The sequence below is a fragment of the Lithobates pipiens genome, unplaced genomic scaffold (genome assembly GCF_037356315.1).
Source record: "Lithobates pipiens isolate NorthernLeopardFrog02 unplaced genomic scaffold, aLitPip1_a1.2 Scaffold_37, whole genome shotgun sequence".
Classification (NCBI taxonomy): Eukaryota; Metazoa; Chordata; class Amphibia; order Anura; family Ranidae; genus Lithobates; species Lithobates pipiens.
Genome location: NW_027507825.1, coordinates 6,984,884 through 7,008,280, shown reverse-complemented (window position 1 = coordinate 7,008,280; position 23,397 = coordinate 6,984,884). Strand labels below are relative to the sequence as shown.

General features: G+C 45.3%; 1 protein-coding gene across 1 annotated transcript in view; it reads left to right on the top strand.

Moving 5' to 3' along the window:
• Nucleotides 1–23,397, top strand: part of SYNE3 (spectrin repeat containing nuclear envelope family member 3) — a gene marked incomplete in the record, with an annotated part of 142,841 nt that overhangs the window by 42,427 nt on the left and 77,017 nt on the right. Inside the window, 4 exon segments of the mRNA XM_077466715.1 lie at nt 3,140–3,297; nt 10,106–10,278; nt 14,725–15,034; nt 22,877–23,035. Of these exon segments, the coding sequence (XP_077322841.1) occupies nt 3,154–3,297; nt 10,106–10,278; nt 14,725–15,034; nt 22,877–23,035 (786 nt within the window).

Below are 23,397 nucleotides of genomic sequence, written 5' to 3'. Positions count from 1 at the left end.
TTGCCGCGCCACTTTGAAGCAATGCCTGTGTCGTTTTTTGAGGTCACTGGACCTCGAGTCGCATCAAAGTCGGTACTGCTGTAGTGTAGTGACTACTTTGAAGTCACACAGATATGAGCACCACTCATTGGAAATCATGGAGGTGTGTGACTCGTCATGCGACTCTGCCAGTCCCAAGTCGCAAGGACAAGTCGCACAATTCTGAAAGCGGCCTAAAATGTTATTCTCACATTGATGAAGGGGGAGGAACCAGGGAAGGAAAAGTATAAGCAGATTGGGCATTTAATAAATCATTCAATGTGATTTGCTCTGTAGGTGGCGCCAGAGAGGCCGACTTGCCCCCCAGATTTATGTTTCATGGTCAAGGTTATTAAGGGTCAAATGATTCCAGAATTAAACGGCACAGAAAAGGGGGGGGGGGTACGTTTTGTGTCCAGAGTCCTTCGCGGTGGACTCACAACGATTGGCGGAATGGGAAGAACGTCTGGAAATTAGAGACAGCGCCAGCTGAGGAGTTGGCAGGAGGATGGAGCTACTGGCAGAGACGCATGCAGCGTCCCAACGGAGCAACTCCGTGTCCAGGCTTCCCGGAAAATAATAGGCGTTATAGGATGCAGGTCGGATTTAAAAAAAAAAAGCGGAGTGTTGCTTTAAAACAAATGACTCAGATACAAGCAGTTAACCCTTTCCTTTCCTCTGACTCCAGTCACAGCATCATTGATTGTTCCCAACACCCTCACAAACTATGAGTGTACATCCGCTCTGATCTGATCTGGAATGACGGCATTGCTCTCGATGGATAGAGCCAGGAAATCTTACATTGCATTATGGGAGCCAAAATAAAATCTAATAATTAAATATAATAAAACAATATAAAAATAATATAAATATCTAAATGTCATCACATGTACGTAGCAGTTAGAAGAATCTAGAAGGGGTTCATAGAAATTGCTGTAGCGGGGAGGGGTTTCCTTCAGAGCTGATATAAAATACAACGCTGTGCGCTGCCTCCTGCTATTGTGTCTAAACCAATGAGGAGGAAGCAGGGGGGCTGGACTGTGCTCTGTGTGTCTATAAATGCACAAATCTGGCTCGGGAGTGAGCATGCACAAGTGCCCCCATAGCAATCCGCTTGCTGTGAGGGGCACTCAGCAGGGGGAAGGAACCCAGAGCACCGGGGGGGGGGGGGGGGGACACAAGAAGAGGAGGATTTGGCACTGCTCTGTGCAGAACCATTACACAGAGGAGGTAAGTATAACATGTTTGTTATTTAACCAATTAGCACGCTACAGCCAAAGACAGCTACAGCACGACTCTCTTTCCTGGGACAGTGCCCATCCCCCCAGAACGGGCCTCCTTGGGCGCGCTCTGTGATCGCTGGGCTCTTCGGACACTGATCACAGATCGGGGTAAAGAGCCAATCACAGCTGATCACATGTCAACTGACTTGCCGGTTATCGGCAGTCTTTTCCTCACACGCCGTGTCTGTGTGAGGAAAGGATTTCCAATAAGCGGCAAACCTGTCAATAGTTTGTTAACACATAGAATATTAGTGCCCATCAGTGCAGCCTCTTCAGTGTACATCAGCGCAGACTCATCAGTGTACATCAGTGCAGGCTCATCAGTGTACATTGGTGTACATCAGTGCAGGCTCATCAGTGTACATCAGTGCAGGCTCATCAGTGTACATCAGTGCAGCCTCATCAGTGTAGGCTCATCAGTGTACATCAGTGCAGCCTCATCAGTGTACATCAGTGCAGGCTCATCAGTGTACATCAGTGCAGCCTCATCAGTGCAGGCTCATCAGTGTACATCAGTGCAGCCTCATCAGTGTAGGCTCATCAGTGTACATCCGTGCAGGCTCATCAGTGTATATCAGTGCAGCCTACTCAGCGGACATTAGGGAGCTAGAAAAATGACTTGTTTGCAAAATGTTATAACAGAAACTAAGAAAACCTTTTTTTTAACACAAAATAAAATCCCCAGTGGTGATTAAGTACCACTAAAAGAAAGCTCTATTTGTGTGAAAAAATGATAAAAATGTCATATGTATACAGTGTTGCATGACCGCGCAATTGTCATTCAAAGCGTGACAGCGCTGAAAGCTGACAATTGGCCTGGGCAGGAAGGGGGTGAAAGTGCCCGGTATTGAGGTGGTTAAAAATAAAAAATAAACCGTTTCCTTTGGTATCACAAGTTTCTGTGCCCGGAGTTCAGCTTTAACTTCCAGGCAGGAATGGGGAAATGGCGGCACGGGCGTAGTACAAATACGATTCCTCGGAGCCTCGCTGATTCCTCTGCGCGTTGCGGTCGCCTCTCCGGCGTTCACATTCCAGAACGCATTTTTTTCCGTTGTTTTACTCTTGTTTTGTTTTGAATTGAGCTGGGCTCTGAGTCATTTGGCGAGCAGAGGGCGGCGAGGCGGAGGCAGAAGTCTTATTACAGCTTCTTCTGCGCTGCTGAATCAGAGAAGTGTCTGGGAGGAGACGAGAGGGTCGGGCCGAGTGCCTGTCATACGAATAGGAGAACGCTGTCCATCAATAGTGATAGTTGATTTTCTGCAAACTGAAAAACTCTGCATATATCGCGGGGGATTATTAGGAACCTTGGTGCCCAGCCTTTAGCCCTGGGGCCACATTTTGACACTTAAAAATGTGGCCCTCAGAGCCCCTGCAGACAGCATCTGTATTTTGGTGCTTACAGCTTTATAAATCAAGTCCAGCTGATTGTGACTAACACCAGATAGCAAAATATCACATTATGGTCACTAGATGGAGCTGAGGAGCAAAGGAAATATGAATTTCTAGTGATGCAATTCTAGAGAACGTTAGAGGGAATTAGCAAATTTTGTGTAGAGCAAAGAACCTTTGGTATCGCCCAGTTGGCACAGAACAAATGTACTTTTAGATTCTCTGGATGAATTTGAATTCGGCGCAAAACGCACGCACGTGTCTTACCCAATTTTTGTGGCTTCTTCCCAGCAGGTTATTTTTATTTTTAAAGAGGTGGATTAAACTTAATGAATACGGAATATTGTCCCCGGGGGAGCGTGGTGGGGGGGGGGGTGGGGGGGAGGGGGGAGGGAGGGTTTAGACGCTCGGCTTTATAATGTAATCTGTTTATTGTCTTTATTTTTCAGCCTTACCTCATGAAATGACTCAGTTGCCCCAGGATGAGTTTGAAACGTGCCTGGAGAAGGCCGAAGCCTGGATGAAAGAGATTCACGAGAGGCTGAAGGAGAATGACAACACGCAGGGCCCCAGATCGGCCCTGGAATCCCGTCTCCGGGAGACCGTGGTGAGTCTTTACAGATGGGATAGAGCACGGAGAACTGGTTATAAAAGGGTCACTCCACCCCAAAATTATATTTCAGTTGTTGGCTTGAGAATTAAACAACCTGTTAGCCCTTGTACACAGGGTCGGAGATTCCGACGGATTGTGTCCTATCGGACCGTTTTGTGTGTGGTATGCATCGGACTGTTTCCGTCTGAATATCCGACGGACCAACTTTTCCAACTTGCCGGTAAAATTTTCCGACAAAATGCTCTGATCGGACATACTCCGATCATGTGTAGCCTACTCCGACGGACAAGGTGCCACGCATGCTCAGATCAAATTCCTAGACCAAAGCTATTGGCTACTAGCCTGAACGTAGTCCCGTCGTAACGAAATAACGTCATCACGTTATGTACAATCGGATTTTCCGACAACTTTGTCCGACCGTGTGTATGCAACATCACTTCCCGGACCTCTTCCGGAATTAATCCGACGGATTTGGTTGTCGGAATCTCCGACCGTGTGTACAAGGGCTCAGTCTTTTTTTTTCCGTCTGGGGGGGACTGTCGGGGAGGGGTCCTGTCCCTCTATTTCCTGTGTCTGAGGGGAAGGTCCAGTACAACCTGGGCTCAGAAAAAGTGGTTCAAATTATTTTGGTCATCTGACTGATGACATCTATTGGTAGAAAAAAGTATTGCTGTGAAAAGCTCCTAAAGATTGCAGCAAAAGCTGGCTTGGTTTTATCATCTTTTAATAGGCTCTTCGTTTTATTTTGCTGTTATTGCTTTAGGATTTATTTAGGAATATTGTATTATGAATTGCAGGTCCGTGTTCATCTTCTGTGTCAATGACGTGTCTCTATGCTTACAAATATTTATCGGCTATCTGACGTCTTTATTTTATGGCTGTGGTTGGCAGGGGAACCAAACAAAGTTCCATTTAGGGCTTCTGAGGATAAAGACAGTGCCAGAATATTTATTCTCATTATCTTCTCATCAGTTTGTCACTTCTGGGTGGGGTTTTACAGCCAGGCAGATTGTGGCTCTGCAGATTTTATATAGTCACAACTTCTGACAATGTCAGGGACAGGCAGGCCATTTATGTAACCGAACAGGAAGCTCTTCCCTCATCAAATCAGAGGTCCCCCCATAACATCAGAGGTCCCCCCAAGACATCAGAGGTCCCCCCCAAGACATCAGAGGTCCCCCCAAGACATCAGAGGTCCCCCCCAAGACATCAGAGGTCCCCCCAAGACATCAGAGGTCCCCCCCAAGACATCAGAGGTCCCCCCAAGACATCAGAGGTCCCCCATCACGTCAGAAGACCACATGACATCAGAGGTCCACCAATAACTTCAGAGGTCCCCAAGACATCAGAGGCCTCCCTTCATATCAGAGGTATTCCGCCACATCAGAGGTCCTCCATCACATGAAAGGTATTCCGTCACATGAGAGGTCCTCCCATCACATCAGAGAACCCCCCCCCCCCCCCATCAAATCACAGCAGAGGTCCCCCATCACATCAGAGGACCATATGACATCAGAGGTCCACCTTCACATCTGAGGTCTCCCATCACATCAGAGGTCTTCCATCACATCAGAGGTCTCCCCAACACATCAGAGGTCCCCCGTCACTTCAAAGGACCATATGACATCAGAGGTCCCCATGGCATCAGATGTCCCCCTTCATATCAGAGGTCTCCCATTCACATCAGAGGTCATCCAACACATCAGAGGTCCCCACCCCACATTGCATGAGAGAACCCCCCCCCCAACACATTACATCAGAGGTCCCTTCATCAGATCAGAGGACGATATGACATCTGAAGTCTCCCTTCACATCAGAGATCCTCCATCACATCAGATGTCCCCCATCACATCAGAGGTCCCCACCCCCATTACATTAGAAACCCCCCATCACATCAGAGGTCCTTTGTCACATCAGAAGTCCCCCCATCACATCAGAGGTCCTCCCATCACATCAGAGGTCCCCTATCACATATAAGTCCCCAAATTTCAAATTAGAGGCCCCCCCATTACACCAAAGGTCCCCCATCACATCAGAGGTCCTCCATCACATCAGAGGTCCTCCATCACATCAGAGGTCCTCCCATCACATCAGAGGTCCCCATTACATCAGAGGTCCCCACCCCTCATTACATTAAAGACCCCCCTATCACATCAGAGGTCCCCACCCCCAATTACATTAGAGACCCCCCCATTACATCAGAGGTCCTTCATCACATCAGAAGTCCCCCCATCACATCAGAAGTCCCCCCATCACATCAGAGGTCCCCTATCACATATGAGTCCCCCCCCATCATATTAGAGGTCCCCCATTACACCAAAGGTCCCCCTTCACATCAGAGGTCCTTCATCACATCAGACTTCCCCCATCATATTAGAGGTCCCCATTACATCAGAGGTCCCCCATGACATCAGAAGTCCCCCATCAAATCAGAGGTCCCCATCACGTCAGAGGTCCCCTATCACATATGAGGACCCCATCACATTAGAGGTCCCCCCATCACATCAGAGGTCCCCTATCACATCAGAGGTCCCCCCATCCCATCAGAGGTCCTCCCATGACGTCAGAGGTCCTTCATCAAATCAGAAGTTCTCCTTCACGTCAGAGTTGCACATTGATAGTTATCTTTTTATCTCTGAAATGTTTGTGCATGATAGCACTAAATATCCAATCACGTTATGGTTTTATTTGTTCTTTGTCACTAGTGAGGGTAGTAAAAAAAAGGATTATAGAATTCCTTTGATTCCTCAAAGTATGGTGTGCAGCATTCCTCCCATTCCTCACTGCATTCTCCAGGATTGACTTGCAAGTTCATGTTCAAAGTGCAAACGTATATAACATCAGCTGTCAGAGAAGAGGCAATTATAGAGGATATTCTCAGGAATTGTATACATCCCCGCAGGGAAAAGACTATTCAGTTATCCTCCTCTATCTGCAGCAATACTATCTGCATTGTATACCACCCCCACCCTGTAGGGGGCACCTTGTATGGCCATGTGGCTACATGACATCAAAGGTGTCACAGGCATCCCTGTTCTATTGTATATGTGCAGCTGTAGCGGGGGGAATCGCCTGCCCACAGCTCATTGGCCCAGCATTGACAGAGAACTTCCAGGCCCAACTCAACCTTCTCATATATACAGTACTGCACCCATAAAGTATTCACAGCGCTTCACTTTTTCTTTTTTTGTTGCAGCCTTATTCCAAAATTTATCAAACTCTTTGTTTCCTCAAAATTCTACATACAATCCCTTATAATGACAACGTGAAAGAAGTTTGTTTGAAATCAAGCTCCATCAGGTTGGATGGGGAGCGTCGGTGCGCGGCCATTTTCAGATCTCTCCAGAGATGTTCAGTCAGGTTCAAGTCTGTTCTCTGGCTGGGCCACTCAAGGACATTCACAGAGTTGTCCCATAGCCATTCCTTTGTTATCTTGGCTGTGTGCTTAGGGTCGTTGTCTTGTTGGAAGATGAACCTTCGCCCCAGTCTGAGTTCCAGAGCGCTCCGGAGCAGGTTTTACTCACGGATGTCTCTGTACATTTCTGCATTCATCTTTCCCTCGATCCTGACTAGTCTCCCAGTTCCTGCCACTGAAAAACATCCCCGCAGCATGATGCTGCCACCACCATGCTTCACTGTATGGATGGTATTGGCCAGGTGATGAGCAGTGCCTGGTTTCCTCCAGACACACCGCTTGGCATTCAGGCTAAAGAGTCCAATCTTTCTTTTTTCAGACCAGAGAATGTTGTTTCTTGTGGTCTGAGAGTCCTTCAGGTGCCTTTTATAAAACTCCAGACGGTCTGTAATGTGACTTTGACTGAGGAGTGGCTTCCGTCTGGCCACTCAACCATACAGGCCTGATTGGTGGAGTGCTGCAGAGATGGTTGTTCTTCTGGAAGGTTCTCCTCTCTCTACAGCGAAATGCTGTCAGAGTGACCATCAGGTTCTTGGTCACCTCCCTGACTAAGACCCTTCTCCTTCGATCACTCAGTTTGGCCGGGCGGCCTGACTCTAGGAAGAGTCCTGGTGGTTACAAACTTCTTCCATTTATGGATAATGGAGGCCACTGTACTCATTGGGACCTTTAATGCTGCAGAAATGGTTCTGTACCCTTCCCCCGATCTGTGCCTCCATACAATCCTATCTTGGACTCCATGGCTTGGTTTGTGCTCTGACATGCACTGTTACCTATGGGACCTTCTATAGACAGGGGGGTGCCTTTCCAAATCATGTCCAACCAACTGAATTTACCACAGGTGGACTCCAACCAAGTTGTAGAAATATCTCAAGAAAGATCAGTGGAAACAGGATGGACTAAATTTTGAGTGTCATGGCAAAGGCTGTGACTACTTATGTACATGGGATTTTTGTTGTTAATTTTTGTGGAAAAGTGAACCGTGTGAATACTTTCCAGATACATATATGGGGTACCGTCTTTGGATAGTCAGTACAGGTCGGCCTTAGGTTATTGGGGCTCCAAATTTGCACCATAGGTGATGAAGAATCTCCCCTACAAGTGTGCAAAGTTTTGGTGGGTTTTCACCACGTGGTTCCCCGGAAACAGGAGCTCAAAGTCAGTCACTTTGATCACATTTTTGCTCCAAGCTGGCCAGAGATCTGTCTGGTGGCATGCCCCCCCACCCAGCACCCCCCCTTTCAGGGAGGGGTGCCGAGGTGGGGGGGTCCACCCGCAACTCGATGGTGCACAAGTATGGAAGGTTCCCCAGAAATGGGAGTTCAAAGTTCCAAAGTTGATTCAACTGGAGCTCAACTTTAAATATATAAATATATATATAGATATATCTCAATCACTCTATGCTTGTTTTCCAGTATTGGTTGTTTTTGTGTATATGTAAGAAAACGTCTTATGATTTTGGTACTATTCCTTTATTCATTTAAACCAACATATTGTTGAAGGAATAGTGCCCCATTGCTGGTGTCAGTGGGAGGAATAGTGCCCCATCATTGGTATCAGTGGGAGGAATAGTGCTCCATCATTGGTATCAGTGGGAGGAATAGTGCTCCATCATTGATGTCAGTGGGAGGAATAGTGCCCCATCATTGGTGTCAGTGGGAGGAATAGTGCCCCATCATTGGTGTCAGTGGGAGGAATAGTGCCCCATCATTGGTATCAGTGGGAGGAATAGTGCCCCATCATTGGTATCAGTGGGAGGAATAGTGCCCCATCATTGGTATCAGTGGGAGGAATAGTGCCCCATAATTGGTATCAGTGGGAGGAATAGTGCCCCATAATTGGTGTCAGTGGGAGGAATAGTGCCCCATCATTGGTATCAGTGGGAGGAATAGTGCCCCATCATTGGTATCAGTGGGAGGAATAGTGCCCCATCATTGGTATCAGTGGGGGGGGGGGAAATAGTTACATAGTTACATAGTTACATAGTAGGTGAGGTTGAAAAAAGACACAAGTCCATCAAGTCCAACCTATGTGTGTGATTATATGTCAGTATTAGATTGTATATCCCTGTATGTTGCGGTTGTTCAGGTTCTAATCGTTTCTTGAAATTATCAATTCCCCCCGCTGAGACCACCGCCTGTGGAAGGGAATTCCACATCCTTGCCGCTCTACAGTAAAGAACCCTCTACGTAGTTTAAGGTTGAACCTCTTTTCTTCTAATTTTAATGAGTGGCCACGAGTCTTGTTAAACTCCCTTTTGCGGAAAAAATTTCTCCCTATTGTGGGGTCACCAGTACGGTATTTGTATATTGAAATCATATCCCCTCCCAAGCGTCTCTTTTCCTGAGAGAATAAGTTCAGAGCTCGCAACCTTTCCTCATAACTAATATCCCCCAGACCCTTTTTTGTCTTGTAGAGCGGGAGAATTATCGTTTTATCTCTGGAGTTGATCCCCTTTTTAATGCCAATATTCTGTTTGCTTTGTTAGCAGCAGCTTGGCCATTGCTGAGCCCATCATATACTAGGACCCCCGGGTCCTTTTCCATCCCAGATTCCCCCAGAGATTCTCCCCCCCAGTCTATAGATTGCATATTTTTTCCAACCAATTGAATTATTTTAAATTTTTCTACATTGAACTTCATTTGCCATGTAGTTGCACACCCCATTAATTTGAGAGATGAACTCCCACCAGAACATTTCTCTGGTCCTGGATAAGGTGGAGACGGGTCAGAACCTCGTCTGTGTAAACATTGGAGAGACTCCCTTCTCATCCTCTCCATTCTATTCATCTAATTATGTGTCTCCGGAAAAATGGAGGATAGCCAGCATTTATAACCTGATCCTTACCCACTCACATAAATTGAATTTTATGTTTAATATCTGATGCTCACTATCTGTTTATTATTAATAATAATAATAATAATAATAATAATAATCTGTTTAATATCTGATGTTTAATCTGCTTATATTTTGCCTATCCTGCCCCTTCCCTCCCCAAACACCACGCTAATAACATTTTAAAATTTAATTAAAATAAAATAAAATTACTAATAACATTTAAATGAAAAGGAAACATAATAAATAATTAAATAAATAAATAGAAATAATAATAACAAAAACAATGAAAATAATAATAATCATAATGGGAGAATTTTTTTGCACTATATATTTGCATGTGCACTTTGTGATTATATATTTTTATATACATATATTTTTTATATTTCTATATTTATTCATTAGTAGTTGTTTAGATATATATCTACTTTAGTTGCATTTTTCCCGTAGTAGCGCGAAGGCTCATTTTTTTCATAGTTGGAGAACGCCATCATTTTTTTTTTTTTTTTTTTTTTATAAATAACTTTGACTTTGGTTGTATGTTGGCTGCAGAAAATCTGTGCCCTGGAGCCGGACGGGAAACTCCTCCTGGATCTGGTGCTGACCAAAGCAGAGGCTCTCCTGGATGACAGCAGCGATGATGAAAAGCATGAGATTCACGTGAAACTGGGGAAGTTAAAGTCCATGTTCGAGGAAACCACCACCTACATGATGCACTGTCACAGGTGAGGCCAAAATAGGAGGAGCGGCGTTACAGGGGACCAATAGGAAATTGGTATGAACGGGAATAAAATCTCATTTTGTTTTCAGATATGGTAGATACACACTATATACAGTATCTCACAAAAGTGAGTACACCCCTCACATTTTTTTGCAAACATTTTCTTTTCATGTGACAACACTGAAGAAATGACACTTTGCTACAATGTAAAGTAGTGAGTGTACAGCTTGTATAACAGTGTAAATTTGCTGTCCCCTCAAAATAACTCAACACACAGCCATTAATGTCTAAACCGCTGGCAACAAAAGTGAGTACACCCCTAAGTGAAAATGTCCAAATTAGGCCCAATTAGCCATTTTCCCTCCCCGGTGTCATGTAACTTGTTACAAGGTCTCAGGTGTGAATGGGGAGCAGGTGTGTTAAATTTGGAGTTATCGCTCTCACTCTCTCATACTGGTCACTGGAACTCTTTGAGGATCTGAAAAAAAGAATTGTTGCTCTGCATAAAGATGGCCTAGGCTATAAGAAGATTGCCGATACACTGAAACTGAACTGCAGCACGGTGGCCAAGACCATACAGCGGTTTAACAGGACAGGATCCACTCAGAACAGGCCTCGCCATGGTCCACCAAAGAAGTTGAGTGCACGTGCTCAGCGTCATATCCAGAGGTTGTCTTTGGGAAATAGATGTATGAGTGTTGCCAGCATTGCTGCAGAGGTTGAAGGGGTGGAGGGGAAGCCTGTCAGTGCTCAGACCATACGCTGCACACTGCATCAAATTGGTCTACATGGCTGTCGTCCCAGAAGGAAGCCTCTTCTAAAGATGATGCACAAGAAAGTTTGCAAACAGTTTGCTGAAGACAAGCAGACTAAGGACATGGATTACTGGTACCATGTCCTGTGGTCTGAGACCAAGATAAATGTATTTGGTTCAGATGGTGACAAGCGTATGTGGAGGCAACCAGGTGAGGAGGACAAAGACAAGTGTGTCTTGCCTACAGTCAAGCATGGTGGTGGGAGTGTCATGGTCTGGGGCTGCATGAGTGCTGCTGGCACTGAGGTGCTGCAGTTCATTGTGGGAACCATGAATGCCAACATGTACTGTGACATACTGAAGCAGAGCATGATCCCCTCCCTTCAGAGACTGGACCGCAGGGCAATATTCCAACATGATACCGACCCCAAACACACCTCCAAGATGACCACTTCCTTGCTAAAGAAGCTGAGGGTAAAGGTGATGGACTGGCCAAGAATGTCTCCAGACCTAAACCCTATTGAGCATCTGCGGGACATCCTCAAATGGAAGGTGGAGGAGCGCAAGGTCTCCAACATCCACCAGCTCTGTGATGTCGTCATGGAGGAGGGGAAGAGGACTCCAGTGGCAACCTGTGAAGCTCTGGTGAACTCCATGTCCAAGAGGGTTAAAGCAGTGCTGGAAAATAATGGCGGCCACACAAAATATTGACACTTTGGGCCCAATTTGGACATTTTCACTTAGGGGTGTACTGACTTTTGTTGCCAGTGGTTTAGACATTAATGGCTGTGTGTTGAGTTATTTTGAGGGGACAGGAAATTTACACTGTTATACAAGCTGTACACTCACTACTTTACATTGTAGACAAGTGTCATTTCTTCAGTGTTGTCACATGAAAAGGTAGAAGAAAATATTTACAAAAATGTGAGGGGTGTACTCACTTTTGTGAGATACTATGTGTGTGTATATATATAGTGTATGTGGGTGCTGAGGATTCTAATAAGAAAGCTCAGCACTGGTTGCTTGTTCATTGGCAGCCTTTATATTGGTCATGCATGCTTCGATCTTATTATCCGATCGAAGTGCAATTACAATTTTCCCCCTGTGAATACTCCAGCGGCCACCCCTTTGATGTGCAACCCAATGGCACATAAGGTCAAAGGGGGGTGGTGCAATGTTAACCCCTTCACACCAACAGTACACGCATATGCGACCTCACTGCACTGGGCTTTTTTCCAGAGGGGCCGCATATATGCATATCTGTCTTTGTGCTTGGAGCCCACCGCACAGCACACTACCAGCACGGATACGGGGGTCTCACCAAGACCCCTGGATCCTGTACTAATGATAAGGATCCAGAAATCCCGGTTCCGGGTCACCTGATTGCTGTGATAGCCTCTGATTGGCTATCGCACTGATCAGTCACTGTGAAGCCCGCCCCTATGTTTCTCTCTCTCTGTGAATGGAGGAGAGAGATACATTGTATCTCTATCTCTGCAGAGAGAGAGAGAGAGAGAGACAAAAAAACAATGGTGTGTAAAATAAATAAAGATAAAATAAAATAATAATAAGAAAAAATACCTAGATCAAGATTTGATCTAGTTCAGCGCCAGGGTTAGCGTTTGGGTCAGGTCAGGGTCAAAGATCTTGGTCAGTATATTTTGGGCAGGATTTTTTTTTTTTTTATAGCATTTTTTTTAAATTAATGTCAGTGTGTTTCAGGTTGTATAAAACAAATAAGAAAAATCCAAAATGTGCACGGCTGTACTAAAGGTACAAACAACATACATAGAAAGTACAGGCCGGCAAGGTGACAGCTTCTCCATAGAAAATATTTGTTTGAGCATTACAGCGATAACATCATCCACAAATGCTGACGCGTTTCGGCCTTAGGCCTTCATCAAAGGCAACATACACATATGTGGTATCACTGCAATTGTTGGGAGCAGGACAATTTATTTTGGGTTGTTCTACTGGTAGGTTATGTCAGTAACAAGAAACACACAACTACATTTAAATTTTTTTTTTTTTTTTACTGTTTTGGGCCAATTTTTCTTTGATAATAATAAAAAAATTAAGGGGATATCCATTACCATTTACCACCAAATAAAAGCCCAATTTGTCCTGAAAGAAAACGGGATATAATCCACCTGGATGCACAATGTAGTTGTGATGATATGTACAGTTTTACTAACACAAGTCAAAGTTGCAAAATTGTGCTTAGGCATTAACATTTGTTTTAACCTTAAGGCTCCATTCACACATACAATAGGTGATTTGAATCGTGGGGCGGAATAGTCACGATTCTTTCCGCGATTCCAAATTGTGGCAAAACGCAGGACTCGATTGCGATGCCGTTATTTCTTAATGGCGCCTCAATCACTCTGCGATTTTGCCACGATTGTTACACTGTAAACCTGCGTTGCAATCACGGTAAACCGCAACGTACGTGACGTTGTCGTCTGAGAGAAGCTTCTGCTTGAGATGCAAGCGCCGCGTGTTGGGATTTGCCACGATTGCGCATCCTGCGTTTTGGCGCAATTCGGAATGGCAGTGAATCCACCCCTTGATTCAAAACTCCTAGGTGTGAATGGAGCCTTAGGCGCGAAGGGGCTAACCTCAAATCTTTAAATGAGAACACACACAATATTAAATAATAAATGGAATAAAGTAAGAGTTATCATGTGTGTTCTCATTTAAAGATTTGACTTTAATATGGCGCCACCTACCTGTGTGGCAAGTCGATTAAAGCGGGAGTCTTTTTTTTTAAAAAAGCCAGCAGCTACAAATACTGCAGCTGCTGACTTTTAAAATAGTGACACTTACCTGTCCAGCGCGCCCGCGATGTCGGCACCCGAAGCCGATCTCTAGATCGTCTCTCTCGGGTGCTGCCGCCGCCATCTTGGGTATGGGAATCAGGAAGTGGAGCCTTTCGGCTTCATTTCCCGGTTCCCTACTGCGCATGCGCGAGTCACGCTGCGCAATAAGGACGGTCCCCGCTGCCTCTGGGATCTGTGTGTTTCCCAGCAGGCAGCGGGGCACTTGCGGAAAGGGGCGTAATCTAGGCCCCTTTCCGCAGAGAGCTATCCCGGAAGTGGGTGTAAATACCTGTACTGTACAGGTATCTGCACCCCCCTCCCCCCTGAAAGGTGCCAATTGTGGCGCCGGAGGGGGGGAGGGTTCCGATAAGCGGAAGGTCCATTTTAGGGCGGACCTCCGCTTTAAATGGATTGTGGCCTATAGGTCGAATATATCTTTCAAGAGAGATCAAGTGGAAAAAAGATTGATGATTTAGATCAGGGATTTGCAATTAGCAGACCTCCGGCTGTTGCAGAACTACAAGTCCCATGAGGCATAGCAAGACTCTGACAGCCACAAGCATGACACCCAGTGGCAGAGGCATGATGGGACTTGTAGTTTTGCAACAGCTGGAGGTCCGCTAATTGCATAAACCTGATTTAGAGCATGTATGGCCGCCATGAGCCACATGGTCTGATTTCTGTTAGAAGACAGGGAGTTTTCTTCATCTAATCCTTCACAGCTGTGCGTGTAATCTGATCTCACCCGCTCCAGAAAGCTGCAGATCTTGCTTAGAGCTTACCAGAAAGTATAAAGCATGCGATTGATATTGTGACCTGTGTGTGATCTTGCGCTGTAGAGAGCGGTCACGGTACGCCTGTTCTCCTGCGTTTACAGCCGTATTGAGTGGGTGTGGCTGCACTGGAACGAGTATCTCCGAGCGCGGGACGAATTCTCCGCCTGGGTCCACGACATGACGCTGAAGCTGGAGCCGGATATGGAGCTCCAGCTGGGCCGGAAGGAGAAGTGTTGGCAGTTCGAACAGGCCCAGGTCCTCCTGAGAGACGTCATCAACCATTCCAAACTGCTGGACCGGCTGCTGGAGGAGGCTTCCTCGCTGTATAACCGCATCGGTGACCCCAGCGTGGACGAGGCGGTACAGAGTGACATGGTGAACAAGTACAAGCAGATCAAGAAGAAAACTCAGGTCAGTGGTCGGAAAATTCCAAATATTGCCAAAGGTTGGGGAGGGCTCTTGCTCTTTGTGAGGAAGCAGTCGTCTCTCTGCTGAGATCCAGCATGGCCCATGCTGAGTTATAGCCAGAGCTTTCCATTCAGGAAAGGGCAAGAGCATTACCGATTGCAGAGCTGTAGGTCTGACTCAGCAGGGGGGCATGTTGGAGCTCAGGAGAGAGACCGCTGCTTCCCAACAGCTAGGGGCAGCTGCTGCTGGTAGGGGACAGGCTTTTCTACTCAGGCTTTATTACCTCCAACAGATATCACATTACTCTGCTTGACAATGCCTTCATCTGCTTTTCTCTCCAGAAGGGTGGCGCCATCTTTGTTTCAGGCATCATCCATGGTCGCCGTCTAGTTTCTGGATCGAGGTGGCGGGTTCAGAGATGACACAATCATGTAAATCCTGGTGTCTGTGGCTGTGTTCACAAATGTCTGACAGACTGAGACAGATCAGCTCCCTGCTGCAGCCTCTCACTTCCTGACCTGCTGCAAAGTTCCAGTATTGCAGTCTGATCATTGGGAGGGAGAGGAGACTGAGGAAATGCTTCCTCCTGTCTGCAGCAGACTGATGACATCATCCCAGATTGGGGAAATTAACAGGCCTGGAACTCAATGACAGCTTTCTAAAGATAAAAGGTGGGGCCTTTCTGAAATGTGGTACATTTGTTTTGATAATTCCCTCTAGGGTTCTCCAGAATTGTTATATTGTATCTCTTGATACAAATATGTATGTATTTCCTATGCTCCTCAGCTCTATCTAGTGGCCATAATGCAGTATTTTACTACTGCCAATAAATTAACATTTGCTCAGAAGAGAAAATAGCCTAAAGAACGTTTGTTTTTACCCACTTGCTGGAAGTATTTGGAGACTGGCTGGATGGGTGTGAATTTTTGTTTTTCCATAAATAGACCCCTTAACCTCTTCCTGCCCAGTCCCTGTGTCCCCTTCAATGGCATCTTTATGCCAGGGAGCTAAAGGATCGACTGGTCATATAACAATTGTGATTGGCTGTCATAGTGGTTAGATGATCGGGTGCCAATCCCACTGGCTAACGATCATTAGCGGAGGCCGCTGGGAGCGCACAGTGAGCACGCTGAGAACACAGAAAACCCTGCTGCCCGTGGGTGCATATATGTGGCGGCGTGTGGGCGTTACAGCCTATCCTGTTTGCCACCGTACGTATGCTTTACACGGGTGGCAGAGGGGATAATCACCACCTCCAATGGCTCTGATATCGATAGACCGCGCATAGCACCTCATTCAGCAGACAACAATATTTGGGGCACAAAGCCTGTACCATTATTTTTGTGAATTGATTGTTTTGGAAAGGAAAAGAATAAAATAAAAACAGTAACATAAATAAAGAACAAAAATAAAATACAATAACACAATGAACTAAAATTAAAATAAAATATAATAACATAAATAAAGAAATAAAATAAAATAAAGGAGAAACGTCTCCTTTCTGTATCTACTTAAGATGTGGCACCATCATGGCTACCAAACTGGGCATTCAGATAAGAATTTTTGATTTATTCACGGTCTTGTATTTTAGTTCTTTATTTACGTTATTGTATTTTATTGTATATTAGTTCTTTATTTATGTGTTTGTATTTTATTGTATTTTAGTTCTTTATTTGTTCTGTTGTATTTTAATTTCAAAGTTCAAGTTTCAAAGTTTCATAGTCCTTTATTTAAGTTGTGTTTAATTTTTTTTTTTTATTTCTTTATTTTATTTTGGGAAGGAGGACCCTCACCTTGCCAACAAGGAGAAGCTGAATCAACTTCTTTAAACGCAAATTTTATGGGCACAGCATGAGGCAGTAGGCATAAAATCAGTGTTTTGAGAAGTTGATTCAGCTTCTCCCTATTTCTCCTCATCACTACTGGATGTTGGCAAGGTGAGGGTCCTCCTTTCCAAAAAAAAAATAAAGAAATAAAAAAAAAAAAAAAAAAAATGAAGCACAACAACATAAATAAAGAACTAAGAAAAATAAATTAAAATACAACAGCATGAATAAAGAACTAAAATACAATAAAATACAAATACATAAAGAAAGAACTAATATAAAATAAAATACAATAATACAAATAAAGAACTAAATAAAAAAAAAACATAAATAAAGAATGAATATAAAATAAAATACAATAACATAAAGAACAAAAATAAAATACAATAACATAATGAACTAAAATAAAATATAATAACATAAATAAAGATATAAAATAAAATAAAGGAGAAAAAGGGAGAAGCTGAATCAGCTTCTCAAAAGGTGAATTTTGTGGGCACAGCATGAGGCAGTAGGCATAAAATCCATGTTTTGAGAAGTTGATTCAGCTTCTCCCTATTTCTCCTCATTGCTATTGGATGTTGAGGGTCCTCCTTCCCAAAATAAAATAAATAAATAAATTAGCAAATGAAGCACAACAACATACCGTATATACTCGAGTATAAGCCGAGATTTTCAGCCTCTTTTTTGAGGCTGAAAGTGCCCCCCTCGGCTTATACTCGAGTCATCGCTGTCTGCCCGCTCGATCAGCGTGTCGAGCAGACAGACAGCGGCCATTCTATAATTCAAAAGCCGCGCCTCCGGCTCCGCCTTCGCCTGTGATAGGCGGAACACTGAATTTCCCAGCAGCCTGTGTTCCGCCTATCACGGACATCGTATCATCCTCGTACTACGGACGAGGATGATACGATGTACGTGATAGGCGGAACACAGGCTGCTGGGAAATTCAGTGTTCCGCCTATCACAGGCGAAGGCGGCGGCGCAGCTTTTGAATTTTACAATGGCCGCCGAGGCGCCGACGAAGAGGGCACGGGACGGAGGCAAGGCAAGGCACGGCACGGGACGGGACGGGACGGAGGCAAGGCACGGCGGCGAGGCACGGAGGCAAGGAGGCAAGGCACGGGACGGAGGCTCGGGACAAAGGCTCGGGACACAGGTAGGCTGGACACACACACACACACACACACACACACACACACACACACACACACACACACACACACACACGGATGGATACACACACACACAGGGATGGATGGATGGATGGAGACACACACACACAGGGATGGATGGATGGAGACACACACACACAGGGATGGATGGATGGATGGATGGAGACACACACACACAGGGATGGATGGATGGATGGACACACACACACAGGGATGGATGGACGGACACACAGGGATGGACGGACACACAGGGATGGACGGACACACACACAGGGATGGACAGGCATGTCTTACCCTCGGCTTATACACGAGTCAATAAGTTTGCCAGTTTTTTTGGGGGTAAATTGGGGGCCTCGGCTTATATTCGGGTCGGCCTATACTCGAGTATATACGGTAAATAAAGAACTAAGAAAAATAAATGAAAATACAACAGAATAAATAAAGATTATTAATAAAGAACTAAAATAAAATAGCATAAATAAAGAACTAATATAAAATAAAATACAATAATACAAATAAAGAACTAAATTAAGAAAAAAATAAATAAAGAATGAATATAAAATAAAATACAATAACATAAAGAACAAAAATAAAATACAATAACATAATGAACTAAAATAAAATATAATAACATAAATAAAGATATAAAATAAAATAAAGGAGAAAAAGGGAGAAGCTGAATCAGCTTCTCAAGAGGTGAATTTTGTGGGCACAGCATGAGGCAGTAGTCATAAAATCCATGTTTTGAGAAGTTGATTCAGCTTCTCCCTATTTCTCCTCATTGCTATTGGATGTTGGCAAGGTGAGGGTCCTCCTTCCCAAAATAAAATAAATAAATAAATTAGCAAATGAAGCACAACAACATAAATAAAGAACTAAGAAAAATAAATGGAAATACAACAGAATAAATAAAGATTATTAATAAAGAACTAAAATAAAATAGCATAAATAAAGAAATAATATAAAATAAAATACAATAACACAAAATAAAGAACTAAAATACAATACCATAAATAAATCAAAAATTCCTATCTGAATGCCCAGTTTGGTAGCCATGATGGTGCCACATCCCGGTAAGTTGATACATACAGAAGGTTTATGGAAGGGACTTTTGGAAAGGTACCACTATGACAAATGTATAAAAAAAATACAAATATAGTTTTATTAAATACAATCTTAAGACAATAATAAAATACGTGCAACAGTGAATGCAAATTTTGCACAAAATGATAGGACTTTCTTCATAAGAAGAAATGGCTCTAGATCCCAAAAAGAATCACGGGTACCCATTGTGGGATCTAGAGGCAGAATCGTGGGATCTAGAGCCATTTCTTGTTATGAAGAAAGTCCTATCATTCTGTGCAAAATTTGCGTTCACTGTTGCACGTATTTTATTATTGTCTTAAGATTGTATTTAATAAAACTATATTTGTATTTTTTATTTTTTTTTTTATATTTGTCATAGTGGTGCCTTTCCAAAAGTCCCTTCCATAAACCTTCTTTCTGTACCATAAATAAAGAACTAAAATAAAATACAACAGCATACATAAAGAACTAAAATAAAATAAAATATAATAACATAAATAAAGAACTAACATAAAATGCATTAACAAAAAATAAAGAACTAAAATAAAATAAATAAAGAAATTTAAGAAATAAATAAAATAAAATAAAACAGCATAAATAAAGAACGGGAAAAAAATAGAACAGGATAACTAAAGAACTGAAATAAATAAAATACAAAAAAATAAGTAAATAAATAAAACAAAATACAACAATATAAATAAAGGGCCACAATAAAATAACATAAATAAAGAACTGAAATAAAATAAATAAAATAAAATACAGTAACAAAGCGCCATGTTGGATAACACAATGTATCAGATCCTATACAGTGCTGAGAACCCCGCATGGCTCACACTCTAATGACCCCCCATTATCAGCGTCTGTGCTCTTCATCACCTGAGCCGCCGGATTCTTGCTGGTTGACTCACATCTCCTCGCCGGGAGTCGGCACCTGCTCCTCCATTTACAACTTTCTGGAACTCTACCAGAGAAATGCTTTGCTTTGGCCGCAGTTCAAGCTTCCGTCTAGCCTGTTTGCACAGCGTCCTGTCTGTTTGGATTTAGTTTTAGTGCCTTTCAGGGAAGATCGTGTTCATTGTCCCACCGTGTACTGCCAAGCCGCATGTCTCATTGTGTAAGGAACAATGAACTCCGAGAAAGGTTCCCTTCAGATACAAAGATTCTCTCCAATCAGATTTCATCATTTCCCATAAAGTGGAACTCTAGGTAATATAAAGGGGAACTCCTCTCATGTGTGTCAGACATTGGTGAGCTCAGCCAAGAACTGCGCTGGCATCAGGATTTACATCATTGTGTCTTCTCTGAGCCTGCATCGCAGTCCAGGGAGTAGATGGTGACCCTGGATGATGCCTGAATAAAGATGGTGTTGTCTTTCTGGAGATCAAAGCAGATGAAGGCATTGTCGGGAGAGTCCTGTGCACTTACCATGAAAAGATACATTATATCTCATGCTAGGTCTTCATTAAGGTGTTTCCATCTTTGCTACTGGAGGGGGGAAGGGGGGCTGTCCCTTGGAGGGGGGCTGTCCCTTGGAGGGGTGGGGCTTTCCCTTGGAGGGGTGGGGCTTTCCCTTGGAGGGGTGTGGCTGTCCCTTGGAGGGTGTGGCTGTCCCTTGAAGGGGGCTGTCTCTTGGAGGGGTGGGGCTGTCTCTTGGAGGGGGACTGTGCCTTGGGGGGCTGTCCCTTGGAGGGGTGGGGCTTTCCCTTGGAGGGGGCTGTCCCTATGGGGGGGCTTTTCCATGGAGGGGTGTGGCTTTTCCATGGAGGGGTGTGGCTGTCCGTTGGAGGGTGTGGCTGTCCCTTGAAGGGGGCTGTCCCTTGGAGGGGTGGGGCTGTCCCTTGGAGGGGCGTGGCTTTTGCTTGGAGGGGTGTGGCTGTCCTTTGGAGGGTGTGGCTGTCCCTTAAAGGGGGCTGTCCCTTGGAGGGGTGGGGCTGTCTCTTGGAGGGGGGCTGTCCCTTGGAGGGTTGGGGCTGTCTCTTGGAGGGGGGCTGTCCCTTGGAGGGTTGGGGCTTTCTCTTGGAGGGGGCTGTCCCTATGGGGGCTTTTCCTTGGATGGGTGTGGCTTTTCCTTGGAGGGGTGTGGCTGTCCATTGGAGGGTGTGGCTGTCCCTTGAAGGGGGCTGTCCCTTGGAGGGGTGGGGCTGTCCCTTGGAGGGGGGTGGCTTTTCCTTGGAGGGGTGTGGCTGTCCCTTGGAGGGTGTGGCTGTCCCTTGAAGGGGGCTGTCCCTTGGAGGGGTGGGGCTGTCTCTTGGAGAGGGACTGTGCCTTGGGGGGCTGTCCCTTGGAGGGGTGGGGCTTTCCCTTGGAGGGGGCTGTCCCTATGGGGGGCTGTCCTTTGGAGGGTGTGGCTTTTCCTTGGAGGGGTGTGGCTGTCCGTTGGAGGGTGTGGCTGTCCCTTGAAGGGGGCTGTCCCTTGGAGGGGTGGGGCTGTCCCTTGGAGGGGGGCTGTCCCTTGGAGGGGTGTGGCTTTTCCTTGGAGGGGTGTGGCTGTCCCTTGGAGGGTGTGGTTGTCCCTTGAAGGGGGCTGTCCATTGGAGGGGTGGGGCTGTCCCTGGGAGGGGGGTTGCCCCTTGGAGGGGTGTGGCTTTTCCTTGGAGGGGTGTGGCTGTCCCTTGGAGGGTGTGGCTGTCCCTTGGAGGGGTGTGGCTGTCCCTTGGAGGGGGGCTGTCCCTTGAAGGGGGGCTGTCCCTAGGAGGGGGGCTGTCCCCTATCTAAATCATTAGATCTGTGTGTAGGAGAACCGCTGTTTAGAGTGCTTGGTCCGCACATGTCTTGTGTGACTTCCCAAAGCAGCTGTTCAGCTGCGATTTTAGATGTGGTTCAGATAAAAAAATTTGGATCCGGTGGCCATCTGGCTGATTGTTAGGCAGTGGGGCCATGAAGCCACCTGCCGCATCCTTAACAACAGATGACTCATCAGCTGTCAGCGTGGTTTCCGATGCTTGCTGGGTCGGTGACGTCACGGGGGCAGTGCCACAAGGTGACGTTGCCGGGTGGCTCCACCCCTTAGCTATTTAAGAACTGTCAGACGGCGGAGCAGGAAGATGGTGGGAACCTTCGACACAAGCAGAGCTTCTTTTTTTTTTCTGGGTTGGCGTTGGTGGCGGGCAGCGTGACTGATGATGGATTTACATCGGGGGGGGAGGAGGAAATGTCAAAAACTTGTGTTATGTCTTTACTCACTTTTTTTGGTGAATGGGTAAGGGTACTATATACCCCTTTACCTCATTTACATGGGGGGGGCTGGGATCTGGGTTCCCCCTGCACTCGCAAACCCCCAAAACCACCGGCCAGGGTTGTGAGGAAGAGGCCCTTGTCCCTAATCAACATGGAGACAAGATGCTTTGGGGTGGGAGGGGGCCCCCAAAACCCTCCCCCCCCATGTTGAGGGCATGTGGCCTGGTATAGTTCAGGAGGGGACACGCACTCATCCACCCCCTTTCCTGGCCTACCAGGCTGCATGCTCGGATAAGGGCCTGGTATGGATTGGGGGGACCCAACGCTGTTTTTTTTTTCTGATCGAATTTGTGTTACAAAAACGATCAGCTGGGCAGTTCAGGTGCGTTCCCATAGAAGGCAATGAGCCATGGAATTTGCGAAATTAGATAAAGGCCTTATTGGACCTTCACAATGATTAGGAAAGGAATAATTGTGCAGGCTGGCAGTTGATAAAATTATACCAGGAATATTACTATAATGACCTCTGATCGCATTTTCTGCATGCGCGCATTGTCACTGATTGCTTTGTTTGGTGGTTCTAGGAGAGGACGAAGCATCTGGAGAAGATCTGGAGAGATCATGAAGCCTACGAGAAGGAAGTCAACCTCTTCAAGTCCTGGCTGAATGGGGTCATAGAGAAGTTAAAGTGCTGTATCGGGTCGGCCTCAGACTCCACAGAGACCAGACTGAACATGCTGCAAGTGAGTGTGAAACCCGAAATGTGCCTTTTCATTGTTTGCAAGTTAAATTCAAGGCATCCTTTTAACCACTTGACCTCCAGGAAGATTTACCCCCTTCATGCATGACCAAGCCACTTTTTGCAATAAGGCACTGCGTTACTTTAAATGAAAGTTGACGCTATACCCAAATAAAATTAATGTACTTTTTTTCCCACGAATAGAGCTTTCCTTTGGTGGTATTTGATCACCTCTACGGTTTTTATTCTTTGCGCTATAAACAAAAATAAGACCGAAAATTTTGAAAAAAAAAAGGCCAGGGCAAAAAAGACATGGATGAGCGAGTATGGGGTGGAGTAACTTGACTGGCCTGCACAGGGTCCTGA